Source organism: Hordeum vulgare, chromosome 2H (assembly GCF_904849725.1).
Source record: "Hordeum vulgare subsp. vulgare chromosome 2H, MorexV3_pseudomolecules_assembly, whole genome shotgun sequence".
Classification (NCBI taxonomy): domain Eukaryota; kingdom Viridiplantae; phylum Streptophyta; class Magnoliopsida; order Poales; family Poaceae; genus Hordeum; species Hordeum vulgare.
Genome location: NC_058519.1, coordinates 201,935,672 through 201,953,015, shown reverse-complemented (window position 1 = coordinate 201,953,015; position 17,344 = coordinate 201,935,672). Strand labels below are relative to the sequence as shown.

Below are 17,344 nucleotides of genomic sequence, written 5' to 3'. Positions count from 1 at the left end.
GCAACATATATGACATGGAAATGATATTTGGAAACTTCATGTAAAGACAAATATATTGATACTAATTTGATGTCATAAATGCTAGCACTTTTTTCAATAAAGTTAGTCAAAGTTTAACTAGTTTGACTGACAAAAAAGGAAAAGTACACTTATTACCGGACGGAAGGAGTAGTACATTACTAGGGATAACATAGTCTTTTTGCATGTCATTTAATAATTTCTAGGTCCTGTTTAGTTCATGAAAATAAACGGGTAAAGACTAAAGACTAAAGGTAGGGACTAGAGACTTTTTAGTTGGGACAAAAAAAATGCTGGGGCTTGTGAAACAAAAGCCTAAAAATTATACGAAGAGTCCGGTTAGGTGACGTATGAAGGAACGTTTGAGGCGCCCGACATGCTCTAAGGTGGGTTCGCACACGACCGCCCAAGACTCCAGCCGGATACAAACGTTTCTGTACTTTCACGATGAGATAACGTGTTCAATAAACAAAAGAGGAAAGCGAGAATTGAGCTGGACGCACCAGTGAAACCCGACCTCAGGTCCAACCTAGGCGTTGCCATTCCCTCATCTAATCATGGTCGAGTACGACCGTTTAGCACGGCGTAGAACAGATACAAACAAGACTGCATAAACATCACATTAGCAAAGCTGCAAATAACTTCAGTGCACGTTCCAATAAGCTGAAAATATCCAACGTTCCAAATAATCCTGTCAACCAAATGTTCGTTCCATTGCTTCTGGTTTCTTGCACAGTTAGCCGAGAGCGAGAGGCCTAGAAACAGGGAGCATGAGCAATCAGGTCCTATCAACCGATGATTCCATCAGCGATCAATCAACGGACTCCAGGTTCGTGTGGACCTGAACGCGCTCGCAGCTTAGCTTAGCCATGGCGTGGCCAGACTGAACCATACACATCCTTCTTCGTGTACCTCCGATCCCACGACCATGGCACATCTGAAAGTAAAACAACGTTTCAGGTTTTACAGACGAAAGTACGACAATCATTATGACATTGGCTAACCTTCCGGGCCGTAGAGTTGTGGAGGGAGTTGATATGGCACTGGCAATCTCACAACTTCTGCAGATGGATCCTTCTCTTCGTCGCCTTTCCAACAAAGTGTCACCAACTTGGTCTTGATGTTCTTACCAAGGGCAAGTTTATCCTGGATATACATGTGAGGAATAAAGGATGATCAAAGGAACATATTTCCATAGCGATAATACTCAAATGACAAGGAAAGATATGCTATTACCAGGTTTGAGCGGCTCTTGTCTGTGCATGAAAATTGTGGAACAGACTGGAGAGTTTTGGGCAAGAACAATACACCTAACTGAAAAGAGGCCAAATGACAAGGTATAAAGCCATGTTCCCATGATGACTATTACTCTATTAGTCAACTAACACTGAATGCTTCAGATGCATAGTGCTTCTTATTGAAGTTCTGTAATCTAGCGCGTCCAGAAAATCGTACAAATGCAGCAAGCATCACGATTGGGTACCTCATATGATCGTATCATCAGCTGTGTATTGTTCTTCTGCAGTGCTCCCCAAGCAGCTTTGCTTAAATTTGAAGAGGTAAGCAGAAACCATCTGTGGGGATAGAGAGATTTTAGGTAAGGAAAACGTTTTAGCCCCCTCTACTTTCAACAGAGTCCAGATTACCCTACAAATTCAGCTATTTAACCGGCTCAACTTTGAGAATCAGTACAAATCACCTATCCTATGGATCTTGCTGCTGTGCTAGCTACTTATGTGGCATCCCGGTCAATGTATTAAAGTAGAAGCCAATAGAGAGGAGAGAAGAGGAAGATAAGTGGTTTTCAAGTTACTGTGGGCAACTCTGGAGAAGCTGCAGCCCAAAAGAACTGGCCCTTTGTAAGGTTATACTTGCTGACATGACTCAAAATCTTTCTGACTAGGTGAATCTAGCTCAGTCAAATACCATGTAACAAAAACTGTCACCATTATCATCGGTGCTGTGAAAATCGCACTGATTTCGAAGTTGACGGTGTTGAATAACCAGTTTCATAGTAGATGGTCTAAGCTGAGAGTAGATTTCCGGAACACGGGAGCATTGGAGGACTTTATTTTAAATAGTTTAAAAATCACATTTAAATTTAAATAAAAAAATCCAAACAGAATTCTACATGATCATATGGTCGGATATTATACATGTGTAAAAGTTTGGTAATGAAAAAGTAAACATGTGAACTATACAAAAATGAAAAAAATGAAGATTTCTAAATAGTGAATAATACATGCACTGTTTATCTTTTCAAAATCATGATTTTGTCATTTCTGTGTAACTCACATGGTTACTTGTTTCCTCATCGGAATTTGCACATGTGTAACATACATACATATGAACATGTAAAATTGTTTTTGGAATTTTTTGAAATTTCAAAATACCATTTTGGCACTATTCAAAATATGCACCCGTCCACCAGAGTGACTTTTTGGTCTAATCTGGACTTTCAAGATTTTTTTTTTTTTGGGGGGGGATGGAGTCATGAAGTGACATATTACAGATACCGAGTCATCAATGGAAATAACTTGGTATAAGTACTTACGCAATATTTTGACCATTGTAGCGAGTAAAAGTTTTTATGTGCGGCATAGCACGGCTGATAAAAAAAAAATCAAGATCAGAATATCAGTTTGGGTCAGTAATAAAAGAACTTGTTCCAAAGAGGAAACACTATCCAAAGGGTATGAGGATGTCAATCTTTTGCAGGATATATCAATATACGGTATACAGTCATGATACATAAAAAGGGCAGTCCTGTGCACGTAGCTCCCGCTTGTGCAGGGTCCGGGCACTTTGGGTATTTTGTACGCAGCCTTTCCCTGCATTTCTGCAAGAGGCTCTTTCCAGAACTCGAACCCATAACCTTACCGCTATTTCCAGGACTCGAAACCGTGACCTCATGGTCACAAAGCAACAGCTGTACCGCTGCGCCAAGGCTCCCCTTTGATAATTACATTACACACTAATACAAATACTTTTTTGTTATTTAGGTCATAACGGGGTTATTCATTCCAACTAAGGCAAAATCCACATGGTATAGGATTTTAAAAACCTCAAGTTACCAACCACTCAAGATGACATTAAACTAGTAAACATCCACAGCAAAATGTCACAGCCATGCAGTCCAATCTGCTTGCTTCAGCACTGTCAGTATGGCAGGATTAAAAGAGACACGTCTCCATCCTTAGCTCTTTTAATTATACTACCCAATAACTAGGAAATATAGAATAGAAAGCTTTCTTTCAAATGCTATATTTTGGCAACAGATTCTATGAGTTGCTATGGTTTTAATGCTACATCACATAAATGAAGGCCAAAAAACACCAAGTACTGACGAGTTGCTAGTCTTCTAGTCATGGATACCATGAGGAAAAACCAAACAGCCCAAGCAAATCCTCTCGTGACACATGGCATAAATAAGCACACACAAAGGATTAGCTACATTGCTCATCGTGTTGTACTGCTGTCCTAAAAACTAGAGAAATGTACAGTAGATGACAGCAGATAGAATGGGTCAATCACTATACTTAATATCCTGTACTAAATTAGAAAGCATTGTGAAATTTCATTTGATCAACGTGATAGCTTCTCGGGTAGCTGCAGGAAAAGGGGGAGCATACCAACGGCCTACGTGGTCTGCTTTCCACCTGGACCAATATTTTCTCAAGAAATCTTTCTCAACATTCTTTTGAGGACTTGGAATGCAACTGCCAGCTGCATAACCCTAAAATGAAATATTAAACAGAAAAAAGGTAAGATGGTGAATTCAAGTAAAAATGACTAGTCCAATTCTTATTATGGAAATCTAAAAAGTCAACACACATATTTTATATGTTTGTATGCTTTTGGGGCCAGCACTGATCTTATGAACTATTAGTATATCACAACCTATTACCAAGCTCTGAAGTCTCAGACAGGTTAAGGAAACACAAACAACGAGGGGCCATTACAATGAATCATGAATTTTGCGATCACACAGCAAGTATAATTGTAAAGCTTTTACAGAGCTCAAATTTATACCTCTATTGAGCACCTAACATCCTCCACTGTTGGCCAGACAATCAGTGGTTTCCCGATACCCAACTGTGATCCATCATCTGCTTTACCAGCTGATAACGAACATGCAAACTCACTCATCCATTTTTCATCAAGTGACCCCAAGGACGAAAACTGCATGCAAGAAGAAATCAATGCTAAGCATCCTTCAAGAAGTTCAGACATAATAAGAAATAAACAATGACACATTGCATTATCAACTTGTCAGTCAAATGAAAAGAAATATGAATGCCATATTTGAGTGGAAGACATTAACTAGGGATGCATCCTGCACTCTTCTGTAATCTATACCTACTAATAAAAGAAATAGGTATTCTTAGTCCGTCATGCTATTTTATGGAAAAAACCCTGATGTTTTTGACATTAAACCCGTAATACATATTAATTTTGTTTAAATACTCATATCTTCTAAACCGTAACTCCAAATTTAACATGTTATATATGGATTTTGATTAGAAAAATATGTAGAATTTGAATATGCATATTAAATATATATTTTTAAATACTCATATCTTCTAAACCGTAACTCCAAATTTAACATGTTATATATGGATTTTTATTAGAAAAATATGTAGAATTTGAATATGATGTTATTTTACCTATTATCCATTTTAAAAATATTATCTAGGATGCAATCTTAATCAATAATGCATTGCCCGTCTTTCTTTCATACCGGTACTGATTTGATTGTGGATGAACATCTCAGCAAAATCGGGATTAGAGACGAAATTAAAGATCATTTGACCGTTTTTTTCTACTCCCTCCGTTCCTAAATATAAGACCTTTTAGAGTTTTCACTAAAAGACTACATACGGAGCAAAATGAGTGAATTTACATTGTAAAATATGTCTATATACATCCGTATGTAGTTTATAGTGTAATCTCTAAAAGGTCTTATATTTAGGAACGGAGGGAGTACGTATTAAATCTACATGCAAGCTTATTTAAATAGAAGACCTGTGAAATCTTGAACTGCGTTTTTGTAGGCTAAAATCGTCTTTGTTCGGGTCGTGGCTACAAATACTCAAATTTTAGACCACTTTCTATAAATTAAGAGTGTGTGGTATTCCTTTTTTCCGTTGCAACGCACGGGCCCTTTTCCTAGTACAATATAAAAAAACTAATATACCGCTGTGCTTCTTTGTCCACCAGTGCAACATAAATGACAGGTCAGGAACTGGCTTTTCTAAGGTAATTACATGAAACAGCTGCTTGCCAGGCATCAAGTTTATCAGCATATCAATTTAAGTTCTTAAGATAAGATGTTATTAAGTTTACTTACCACAGCTTGCAAAATTGCATGCCTTAACAAATGGATAGATGGATGGAAATGAAACGTGCCTGATAAATAAGTGGTGACTTGCAAAACTGCTTTTCAAATACGCACTCTTCAAGAACACTCCTAAGCTTCATATGGCCCCACTTTTTCATATTGGGGCCGACATGATAACCAGGAACAGATCCGATCAACCTGACCTGCAAACGATGCAAAGTTAGCCGAGACTAATTTACAGTAACACACTGGAGCCTTGTTGTAATTAAAGTGGCCAGTCACATTTGTACATTTAAGTACAAAGTACAAACCCTACACAGGTAGCCACATAATCATGGTTAAATAGCGGCAAGCCTTTTGTGTAGGAAATGGGTGCTTGAACATGCAAGGATTACTGTCAGGGCCTCCCATACAATTTCAGTTCAAAACAAAACATGCAAGAGAAGAAAAAAAAACGACATATCACACCTTTAACACGCAATCCAGTCACTCTAGCAAAATGCATGCTAAGACTCATTTCAACAACTGCCAGAATGGATAAGGTGCCCAATCGCAGGATCTCAAAATGGACAACAAATAGAACGATGCAGCCAATTTGCGTGAACATGAGAAAGCTGGTCAAAATGACAGAATCTGTGACTCATTTGGGACAACAAAAACTTTCAGATTAAGCAGTATATGGTTCACTCTGCACACAGATTAACATAATCTGGAGCTAATGGCTACATGTTTCAGAAATTGCCATGGTTTATCATGCGAAGCTAGAGTTAGTAGAATCATGCCACACCGAGTCAACAACTTACATCTAGCCAGACGGTAATTTCATTTGATAAGTCTGATGTCTGTTTTTCTTTCCCTTTTCATTTTATGTCAGACCACTAATTTGAAAAAAACACATATCTATAATTCAGCATGTCTCATAAAGCTTAAAGAAAATGTGAGATTACAGAAATATACCAACCGTTGAGCTACTATAATCAAATTTCCGAAAGAATGCTGCATTGATGTTGACATCACCCACAACTGGGAGATTTACCCTGAACTCAGGCCACTGCATTATAATCAAGAGGACATTTTAGTTCACAACCCATCACAGACAAGATAGAATTGGTCAAATTTTAACTTCAAAGGAACAAAGTAATAAAAAAGTAGCAGACAAAATGAATTATAAGGAGGAGTTTCCTGACAGGCTAACAGCTAGACAGTTTCAGGATGAACTATTGGATAAGGCTTGTGAAAGCCAGGTAGTTTCCAGAATTGATCAGATAACAGTATAGAACCTTTTACAGAAGAAAACTCCACGGAAAACCAGATCATGTTTCATGATCTGTAGATAATCCTATTAATCTATTTAGGATATTTTGCATTGAATCTTAGACACGACATATGTCATACATGGTTCACTGATCTGGTAAGAGATATGATAAGAACCATCTACTATCTTACCATAGATTCCTAGACCTTTATCTGGCTAAAAGTTGAAATGCATATTTCGCCATCCAACAGTATTATAGTTACACTATAATTGCTAAACTAATTATTTTACATTTGTTCTGTAGTAGTAGTGCGCCACTGGATAGAAACACAAGTTTCTAGTGTCCTTTGTGAATGTATAACTTTTTGGAAGCTGCACATAGTTATTTAGTCCATTCTTCTTCAGGTAAGCTCAAGCGACTGAGTTTTTTTCTTCAAAATGTTGATAATAAATTTAAAATTTGAATACACTGGAGAATAAAAGTTATTTTATTAAACGCAGCGAGTGAATTGTAGCAACAGTTGATTTTATATTCTAGAAGCAAAGAGAGAATACCCTGCTACCTTAAGTGCCCTGAGATAATCAACCAGGTCATTCTCAAAACCAATATTTGTACTCATATCATTTGCTTCCTTCCAGGGAAAATCTTGTGCCCATAGTCCCTGACTTTTGTTATTCCAGTCAACATGTATCAAATTTGCAGTGTGAACAACAACACGAATCCCTTGAGGATATACAAGCAGCATGGCCTTCGAATGATGTGTTCCGAATGATATTGGGAGCGGGGGCTTGTGAAGGATCCAATTTGTAGGCTTCGTTTTCTGTCACAAAAGAATGAATATGCAATGAGAAAACTAAATAAACAAGATAATGGGTTGTTTAAGCAATTTTGCCACCTTCAAGCGCTCCAATGAAGCACCATCTTCTCCATGTAGAACTAGGACATGCGGAACTTTCCTTAGACTTGGACATGCTGCAACATGTAATATCTGATTACATTATTACAAAATAATGAAGATAATGAAGAATAATACATTAAATTTAAGTGGTGAAATAGAAATATGATATCCAAAAAATCCAATGAGTTGCAATAATGTAATTATGCACATACAGTAGAGCCAAATAATATAAGATGCCACAGGATATAATTTGATTCACCGTTTAATGTTCCAAATGTACCAGGAGGCAGCAGTCTTCTAATTAAAAAACTTTAGGTTTGGCAAAAAATAGCTACCATAACATAAACATCAACAACTTTACTTTCATAATAAATTACTTACCAGTAAGCAACCAATCCATGTCCACCATATAATTTGAGAGTACAGCAAGAAGCACTTCACCCTGACAATTCACTGATCATGTAAGAACTACTAGCATACTTCTCGATCAAATCTGACAATGCAGAAATAGAGTGTGAAAATGATGAACAATATTTATTCGAGTTTTTCTTCTTTTTTTGTAAAATTACATGGAAGAAAGGTTCACTGAATAACAACCAGAACGTCCACACATACTTATAATAGGTCAATGAATTAACTCTTATGCAGCATTTCCATAATTTTCACTGAAAAGCTCATATGTTAAAAAAGTATTCGGTCACTCGTACAATTTCAACTAAAGTGGTCATATGGAATGAGCAATACCTGTATGACATCCTGAATGGTGACTGTTGAAGTGTTAGTCCATGATGGAAGACCTTGGACACGCATGAGTCGAAAAGACAACGGAAGTACATCTTTCAAAGGACCGACAGAATGCGTTCTCTCTTTGTTTCTCTCGGAAGAACCAGCACTATCAAGTGAACTTAACACTTCGGTAACAGATGCACTCTCTTCTGCAAAGCTTTCCTGATTAGAGTTCAACGATGTGGTCAACATGAATGTTTGAATGAAAATCAAACTCCACTTGGCACTCTTTTGCACAACATGTATTTGCAGATTTTCCAAACAAAAAGAGAGAGTGAACCTAATAAGTAGGAATTGTATTTAGTGTTCAACTAAGAAATATTCATCACTCACATATGGTACATAGCAAGAAAAACACCTTTAAGCTAAAAAAAAACCTGACTTATTTCATATGTTTTCGCTTTCCCTTCCATTTATAGGGTAAGTACTGGAACATGAAAATTATGTTCATGAAGTGCACAAAAGAGAGTTTTTATACCGCAGTGGAATAATCCATCATTACCCTGTATATATGCAATTTGCAATTCATCGACATTTTAAGGACATGCAAAATAATATGTGGTATTTTTATGTACATGGATAGCTAAACTATTGTCTATCCTCCTATCAAGAGATTTCTCATGACTTGCAAATCAAAAGAACAGTAACAATAGCAGCAGAGCACAGAAGCATATTCAGTGAAAAAGAAGGCAAAATATACATGGATACAACATCCACCTAAACATGTAGTGCCGGAGACCTCTGAATCTCCACAACATAACACTCGAGTCTTGAATGAATTATGGTTTCAATGTTGAGTAAATAAATATTAATGTTAATATCATATTATTTTTCCTTTACATGAGTAAAGCAGCTGAATGACATGAGTAATTTCTGCGGCTGGTACTCGTGTATCTTTATTAATATGAAGATTACCACACATTATGTAAATTATTTTTCTGAAACTCAACGTGATGATCCAAAATTCCAAATCACAACAAAAGAAAACGTAAAAAATAGAGGCTCATTGAGCAAACACAAACAACAGATTAGGAACACTACCTTCGTGTTGTCAGGTAATTTGCAGCTATATAAGGTAAGAAGTCGTCAGCATGTAAACCTAGTCCTAGCTTAATTTGCTTTAGTTTGTGCTGTAAGATTATGTAGGCATTGAAAAGTTCCCTCTTTCTAGTTTGCACTGTGAGACACGAATATTGTTTTAGAACTGTAAGAAATCACCCAAAACGAAATTTCATAAATATCATCCAGACCTAAGTTTTATGAGAACCATGACAACAAATAGAGTCAGCTAACCTGCAGTGTTCTTGCCAAAGCCTCATCTTCCATAACTTGTCGATTTCTCTTTGCAGCTACACTATCTTCCTCGCTATGCCTCTTCCCTTTCTTTAAGTCATGTGAGTCGACTGATGCGGAAATTTTACGCTCATCACTCATATTCACATACTTCATAAAATATTCACCGGGAATCAGCTCCAGGACATCATCGGGCATAATCTTGGCTCTCTGCTGAGCACAAACTTTTCTTCTCTGACCCTCTGATCGGACAACAATGGGATTTGTCCCCTCCTGCAAGCGCATCAACATAGGACTACAACAGCTTATTCTTTTTCCAATAAAAAGCAATCATGGAATCATCCACTATCCTTCTGACGTACTCACCACGACTACTTCGACGGAGCCATCAGGCACGGCGCGCAGGCTCAAATGCTTGCGACTGACCCTCTTGTCAACAGCCACCAAATTACTCCTCCCAACGACATTGGAGCCCTCAAAGATGGGAATGCTTGGCATTGGCAGCGACGACGCATTCGGTGACCCAGATTTGCCTTCAACAAAGGGAACCAGAGTCCCAACCCTTACCTACGCAGAAAAGCAGCATGCCACATGAACAGAGTGCACAGACCAGCCACGCGAAATGTTCAACTGGAACCCATCCGACCCCAATGTGCAAGAAAAATCTGATTAGAAGGCAGTTCGATCCGTTTCCGATAACGGCTCCACCACAATAACAGTCCGACATGAATTCGCGCGCGGGCGCTGACAGAGAGAGAGAGAGCCGGAGGGGGGAGATGGGGTGACTTACTCGGGAGGAAGACGACATGAGAGAGGTCTGGGAGGGGAGCTGGGCTGCTCCCGGATCCTAAACCCTGTGTCTACAACTACAAGACTAAACCCTAGCTTAACATACCCACGGGAGAAAGAGCGGTGGAAGTGGTCAAGAGGAAGACGAAGGAAGGCCCGAGCGGCGCGCAGGTTGTTTCCAGTTTACCCCTGAAAAAATAACTTTAATACAAACAGGTCCCTGCAGGATATTTAAGAACGAAGAAAGAAACCTGGAACCCAGCAGCCTTGCGGAGGCGGAGGCTGGCTACCGCAAGACGAAGGTGCGCGCACACTGCGGTGAACTCCCTCCTCTGATTTCTCTTCCAAATAATTGTACTAGTATGATGTTTCTCTGATCTTCGCCGTCAGTCTGCCGGCTGCGGCTCGTCGGCAGTCGCTCCCCCTACTTCCTCCCCCTTTCTGATTAGGTGTACGCACTGCCACTGCTGTACCGATGAAATTAACCATAGGAGTTCTGCTTAAGTTTGGATCGTAGGGATTCGGGTGTTCGTTGAACTGTAAGACGGTTTAGAATAGAGAGAAGAAGAAAATCAATTTGGAGGAAATCCTTGCTTCTCATGATATAAGATTGGGGACCTAGGTTTTGGCGTGTTACTATTTTGATGGATAGAGTAACCAGATTTTGGTTATGGGCATCCCCTCTTTTGTCAAACACATGATTATATGACTGACTGACTGACTGTGACTCTGAGATAGGAGTGTTGCGTCCTGATAATCATGATGCTGATAAAATAGGAACTTTTAGACAACATATTTTGTTTTGGGGCCATATAAATTTACTTTGTATCTAACAAGAGGGATCTCTGATAAACGAACTATGATATGGAGTGGCTGTAGAATGTAGCCCTTGCTGTTTTTATTTGTGGCCCGTAGTCATTAGTACCATATAACCTGCAGAATATAGAGTCTTACTTATTAGAACAAAATAAAATGTACGTATCTATTAGACAGTGGGAGGATAAATTCCCTACTTGTCCCTGTAGGAGCAAAGGAAGAATGGGGATTGAAGTTAGGACTACTACTTTCACTTTTCGTGTGTAATGTTTCGAAGTTTTTTTATTGTTGAGTTTTAATCAATCATTTGTATCGTCTTCATTCAATCTGCAGCAACATTTAGTTTATATTTTAGCAAGAGTATGATTTCCCTTGATCTATAACGTTACTTTCAATCATGAGTTTTTTCTCTTTACCTTTAACATGTACTCATATAGTTACTGACAACTGCAACCTTTATTTTGTTGATGGAGCAGATTTCTTGGAATTACATCTTTGCAAGCTGAATATTGTTGGAAAATATTAGACTTTGTTTCATAACATGGATTTTCTTGAACCAGCATTAGCCTTAGATGAGACACATTATCACGAGGGTTATAGAAATGGGTATGATGATGGCCTGGTATCTGGAAAGGAAGAGGGGAGGCAGGTTGGCTTAAAGAATGGTTTCCAGGTAGGCGAAGAACTGGGATTCTATCAGGGCTGCTTGGATGTGTGGATGTCAGTAATTCGCCTCGATCAAGATGCATTCTCAGCTCGTGTGAGGAAATACATGGAGCAACTAGCTGCACTTGTGAGCAACTATCCTTTGTCTGATCCAGAGGATGAGCAGCTTCAAGGCATGATGAGGGAGATACGGCTGAAATTCAGCGTTATCACAGGAAGCTTAGGAGCAAAATTGGGGTATGAAGGTCGCCCCACATCATCTGAGCAAGACATTGAGGATATGTAGCTTGTTTAGAATTACCGAAAGGTCCCTTGTGGTATCAAGTCTCAGTCACCACCTTGAAACTGATATTTGGTGCCAATATCGTTTCTCTTTTGATTTTGTACTTATGATGATGTTCTGTTTCACGTATTGTGCTGCCACTGGGATAACGGAGGATATCTGGAGCACTCTAGATGTATCTAACGTCCGCTGCAAAATCTTCAAACTTGAGAGGATTTTTGGGGTCACGTTGTTCATTATATATGTGGTCTTCTCTTTTCAAGATGAGATGATTTTCTTCACTGTATCTAGAAGATTTTGGGAATACATGTTTTATGCCAGTCGCATATATTTCCACTCGCAGTTTTCCTTCGATTTGTATATTTTGCACTCTTAAGCAGTGAGTACTTTATGTGCTATATGCTGACTTGATAAATGACTAATTAGTGCTTATTATTCACACATTATGTCAGCATATTATCAAACCCTCTTTTTAGGGACCCTATTCTCCAAGCTGCTTCATGTATAAGTCTTTTTAAAGGTTTCATCAAAATACTACATACGGATGTCTATAGACATACTTTACAGCGTAAATTCACTGACTTTTTTTGTACGTAGTCTTCTAATAAAATCTCTAAAACGACTTGTATTTATGAACGGAGGGAGTATAAGGCATCTTCTAATAGTACAGATATGGGGCTATTTAACATGACTAACCGGCACTTCATTTTCTTTTGCTGTCATTCAAACTTAGCACTAACAGATCCGTTTGAGCGATAATTATTTCCAGACGGAGGGAATATTATTCATGAAAACCAGCGGCTGCTTAACACCAGCCATGGCTGTGGGTATGGATAGGAAGAAAAAATAACTGCCTTTTCTTTGATAGAGCACCACGATAGTGCATAATTGTTGGATTGAGATCAAACTCAGCACGTGATGTTGCCAATATCAGTGCCAAGGATGCCGTACACCATTAGGGACAAACGGTATTCACTAAATTACGCCCGTACACCATTAGGGACAAACGGTATTCACTAAATTAAGCATGTTAAGGTAGAGAAAGTGCATTACACAAGGTAGAATACACGTCGTACTAGAGTAGGGATATATGCTCGGTTATTGATACAGGCTATTTGCACGCCGTGTAGGAGTAGCCCTGATCCTAGCCTTATTTATATAGAGAGATTTATATCTATTGCTGCGGCGGCGGCGGCGGCGTCGTCAGCGGCAGCCCGAGGCGAGCTCGCCTCATGAGGTTGTACTCCAGCAGCCTCTGCGGATCCGGCATCACCTCCTTGACGCCGTGGAGCGCGCGAAACCGCTCGGCCCAGGCCGCCAGCAGCGGCGTCGCAGCGGCGTCAAGCAGCCTCACGCCGCACATGGCCTCGGACGTCTTGAGCCACCCGACGAAGCCGCCGAGCACGACGTCCACGAGCCCCACCGTGTCCCCGCCGAAGAAGCCCTTCCCCTTGGAGCACTCCCCGAACGCCCGCTCCAGCGTCTCGAGGGCGGCGCCGACCCGCCCCGCCGCCTGAGCCCTCTCCTCGCCGGTGCGCCCGCCGTAGACGGGCAGCCACGCGCTGAGCAGCTCGCCGTCGACGTAGGAGGCCCAGAAGCGAGCGACGGCGCGCTCGTGCGGGTCGGAAGGGAGGAAGCGCGGGGAGCTGGCCGGGAAAGCCTCGTCGACGTACTGCACGATGAGCTGTGACTCGGGGACGGGCTTGCCGTTGTGGATGAGCACCGGCACCCTCTTGTGCACGGGGTTGGACGCGAGGAGGAGCGGGCTCTTGCTGTCGAAGAGCCCCACCTCCTCCACGTACGCGTAGGGGAGGCCCTTGAGGTTGAGGGCGTAGCGCGCGCGCAGCGCGAACGGGCTCGACCAGTAACCCACCAGCGTCAGCTCCTCCTCCTCCTCCATGCCGACCGCCGACTAGCGTACTACTCCTATGCAGCTAGACTTTTCACAGTACTAGTACTACTATGTACTAATCCTACTACTAGTAGTTAGGTTTTCAATCACGTGCTCTATGATCATGTGATTCTATCAATACTCTATGTCATGCATGACGTTGAGACAGACTTTGCTATCGGTATCTCTTGATGCGGCATCGGTTACGGCCCCTCCATGCCGCCCGCAAAAGTCTGGACCGATGAGTCCCAACGTTTTTATTTCATTTAACACGATGTCGTAAAAGTCTGCGACACGTGGATATTTTCACAAACCGGCATCGAATCTGGAAGAGATTTTGAAAAAACATCCTTTTCAGAGCATCACCAACAGTCCGTATGTTTAATCGTTGGTATAAATGTCCACGTCAGCAACCAACAACACATCATACAAGCTCTTTAATGGATTGCATGTTAACCGTATTTAAAATAACTAAATGGATCTACAAAATGTTGAAGAAATTGACATGCTTGTCTCGGAGCTCGTGCCTGAACCGTTGCTTTAAGTTCATACGGTTCCATTCTCTCTCTTCTTTTATTATGTGTCATGTCATCCAAATCGTCTATGTAGCAATTTTACCAACGATAATCATACGACTATAGGAGATGCCCTCAACCAACTGATTTAACGCACGTGTAAATCCCCTCGAACGATTGACACGCGTTCACACAGCCAGATCATCCATCCTGTAACCTTATCCCTTTCTTCTCGAGTCGATTTCTTTCTTTGAATCGGGGTAGTAAAATCCTGCTGCTTCTTTCTTCCCCAATTTTTTGCAATTTTTCTGTGATCTCTCCCGATGAGCTTCCCTTCTTTTCCTCCTGTATCCCACTCCGATCCGTGTAAGAGCAACTCCAATGGACCGACCCAAACGAACGATGATTTTGTCCGTTTTTTGTCTGTTTGGGTCGGCCGTCCGTCCCACGTTCGTCTTATTTTAGATTTGGGTCGATACCGTACCCAACGCGCCGATCCATATGTGCCGGCGTGGCCGGCTGGCCACCCTATTTCAACAAATAGCTTATTTTTGCATTGCTTTTGCATTCAAACATATTGTCAAATAAAATAGCATAGTTTGAACCGAACAAAATAGCATAGTTTTACAAGCCGAATAAAGAAGATACATCTATTGGTTGTCAACATGAGCCCGCATATGCTCAACCAAATCATTTTGCAGTTGCACGTGAGTTTCCCAATCACAAATGTCATTGATGACATTGGGCGAACTATTCAAACGTTGCCGCTCCGCCATGCTCACGCACAACATTCTCATCCTGAAACTGAAACCCTTGATCGTACAGACGTTTCAGACCCTCATCTTCTACGATCATATTATGCATGATCACACAAGCAGTCATCACCTCCCATAGCTTCTACGTGCTCCAGGTATTAGCAGGATACCAAACGATGCCCCATCGAGATTGCAAAACACCAAAGGCACGCTCGACATCCTTCCTAGCACTCTTTTGCTCTTGGGCAAATCTTTTCCTCTTCTCTCCGACGGAGTCGGGGATTGTCTTGACAATAGTGGTCCACTCAGGATAGATACCGTCATCCAGGTAGTATCCTTTGTCGTAGTTGTGGCCGTTGATAGTAAAGTTCACCGGTGGGTTGTTGCCTTCGACAAGCCTAGCAAACACCGACGAGCGCTCAAGCACGGTGATATCATTGTGTGATCCGGCCATGTCAAAGAAAGAGTGCCAGATCCAGAGATCTTGAGATGCCACGACCTCTAGTATGACAATGCAAGCTGTGACATGGCCCTTATACTGCCCTTGCCAAGCAGAAGGGCAGTTCTTCCACTCCTAGTGCATACAGTCTATGTTGCCAAGCATCCCTGGGAATCCCCTGCTAGCATTCATCGCCAACAAACGAGTTGTATCTTCAGGAGTCGGCTCTCTCAAGTACTCAGGGCCAAACACAGCAATAACAGCCTTGTAGAACTTATACAGGGACTCTAGGCATGTAGACTCGCTCATACGGACGTACTCGTCAATGAGATCACCGGGCACTCCGTATGCAAGCATTCGGATGGCAGCAGTGCATTTCTGATAAGAGGAGAAACCAATCTTTCCAACGGCGTCCTCTTTGCACTCGAAATAGTCATCGTAGCCGACCACCCCCTCTCTAATACGGTTGAAAAGATGCCTACTCATATGGAAACAGTGGCGGAATTTCTGATGTTTGAACAACGAATTTGTTGTATCAAAAGTAGTCCTTCCAAAGAAGGAGATGTCCGCTCTTTCAGTTGCAATTCAACGCCGGAAGGTGGCCCGGAATGGAGCCACAGAATAATGGCCGTTGGCTATTGAGGTGGTGATGGACCAACACGGCAGCCAATATCTCCTCCTCGTCATCGGACGACGAATCATCGGAGTCGCAAAAGAAATTGTGAAAAAAAACTCGTCGGCGGAGTCCATTTTGTACCTTGGCAAACTGTCAAACATCTTGCGGGCGTCGACGAAGGAGACGACCGGTGAAGGGAGTGACCGGGGTCCGACGAGCGTGCCGGTGAGGCTCTGGCCGGGGCGGCGAGGCGGCTTCTTGGTCGCGGTCGCAACCGGCAGCTGGCAGAGTCACCGGAAAAAAATGAGCGGCGGCGTCGACGACGAAGGGGGCGATGGTTGTTGTTGGATGGGGGAGGCCAATGTGCCACCGACCAGCGGGCCCTGGGGGGAGAAGAAGGCGAGCGCGCGCGTCCGTCTCATGTCCGCGCTGACGCAAATCTGGCTAAAAAATGGGCCGGGAATGGGTCGCCCGTGGACGAAAAGTGGACGCGCGTCCGTTTGGGTCGGCGCATTGGGCCGACTTTTGTGTACGCGCCGACCCAAACGGACGCCAGCGGACGAAATGAGTCGCCCCGTTGGAGTTGCCCTAATTGTTGTTGCTGCAAGGGGCGGCGCCGCGCTGCGACGACCTACTATTTGACCATAGGGACGGCTAGCTGTTTACCGCGGAGTGGCGATGATGTTCATGGTCGAGGTGTTGCGGGGGGCACAAGAATAAAGGCCACTGGTGGTGTAAATGACGGTGCAGAGGGCACTATGGCCGACGGCGCGACAAGTCGAGGACGGCGACCCTACCATGAAGCAAGCGTTGCTGTCGGGGCTGCAATGGAGCTCAACTAGAGTTGCATTGGAGTCGTTCCGGAGCATGTGTGCTACGTTGGAGTTCGTCGGGGCTACAGTGAAGCTCGGCCGGAGTTTCAATGGAGTTTCGTCGGAGCCGTCGGGGGCTGCAATAAAGCTCGTCCGGAGTTTCAATAGAG

At 42.0% G+C, this 17,344-nt stretch overlaps 3 protein-coding genes across 4 annotated transcripts; 1 reads left to right on the top strand and 2 right to left on the bottom strand.

Annotated features, from left to right (window-relative positions):
- Nucleotides 1-621: 621 nt before the first annotated feature.
- LOC123425840 (tyrosyl-DNA phosphodiesterase 1) lies at nucleotides 622-10,515 on the bottom strand. The gene is made up of 16 exons (XM_045109583.1): nucleotides 10,383-10,515; nucleotides 9,959-10,159; nucleotides 9,593-9,865; nucleotides 8,258-8,461; nucleotides 7,895-7,955; nucleotides 7,511-7,587; nucleotides 7,178-7,435; nucleotides 6,321-6,410; nucleotides 5,428-5,562; nucleotides 4,051-4,200; nucleotides 3,651-3,754; nucleotides 2,573-2,626; nucleotides 1,502-1,592; nucleotides 1,255-1,332; nucleotides 1,023-1,164; nucleotides 622-955 (listed from the first exon to the last, which is right to left on the bottom strand). The coding sequence occupies exons 1-16, from the start codon at nucleotides 10,398-10,400 to the stop codon at nucleotides 882-884; spliced, it is 2,010 nt and encodes a 669-aa protein (XP_044965518.1). The 5' UTR covers nucleotides 10,401-10,515; the 3' UTR covers nucleotides 622-881.
- A 98-nt stretch (nucleotides 10,516-10,613) lies between these two features.
- Nucleotides 10,614-12,482, top strand: LOC123425841 (protein LTO1 homolog). Of its 2 annotated transcripts, none has more exons than XM_045109584.1 (2): nucleotides 10,614-10,699; nucleotides 11,674-12,482. In XM_045109584.1, the coding sequence occupies exon 2, from the start codon at nucleotides 11,739-11,741 to the stop codon at nucleotides 12,147-12,149; it is 411 nt and encodes a 136-aa protein (XP_044965519.1). In that variant the 5' UTR covers nucleotides 10,614-10,699; nucleotides 11,674-11,738; the 3' UTR covers nucleotides 12,150-12,482. The 2 variants fall into 2 exon arrangements, with proteins under 2 accessions (XP_044965519.1, XP_044965520.1); XM_045109585.1 differs by having other exon boundaries at nucleotides 10,616-10,683.
- Nucleotides 12,483-13,158: 676 nt separating this feature from the next.
- LOC123429914 (probable glutathione S-transferase GSTU6) lies at nucleotides 13,159-14,181 on the bottom strand. Its single transcript, XM_045113886.1, has one exon. The coding sequence runs from the start codon at nucleotides 14,044-14,046 to the stop codon at nucleotides 13,321-13,323; it is 726 nt and encodes a 241-aa protein (XP_044969821.1). The 5' UTR covers nucleotides 14,047-14,181; the 3' UTR covers nucleotides 13,159-13,320.
- Nucleotides 14,182-17,344: the final 3,163 nt, after the last annotated feature.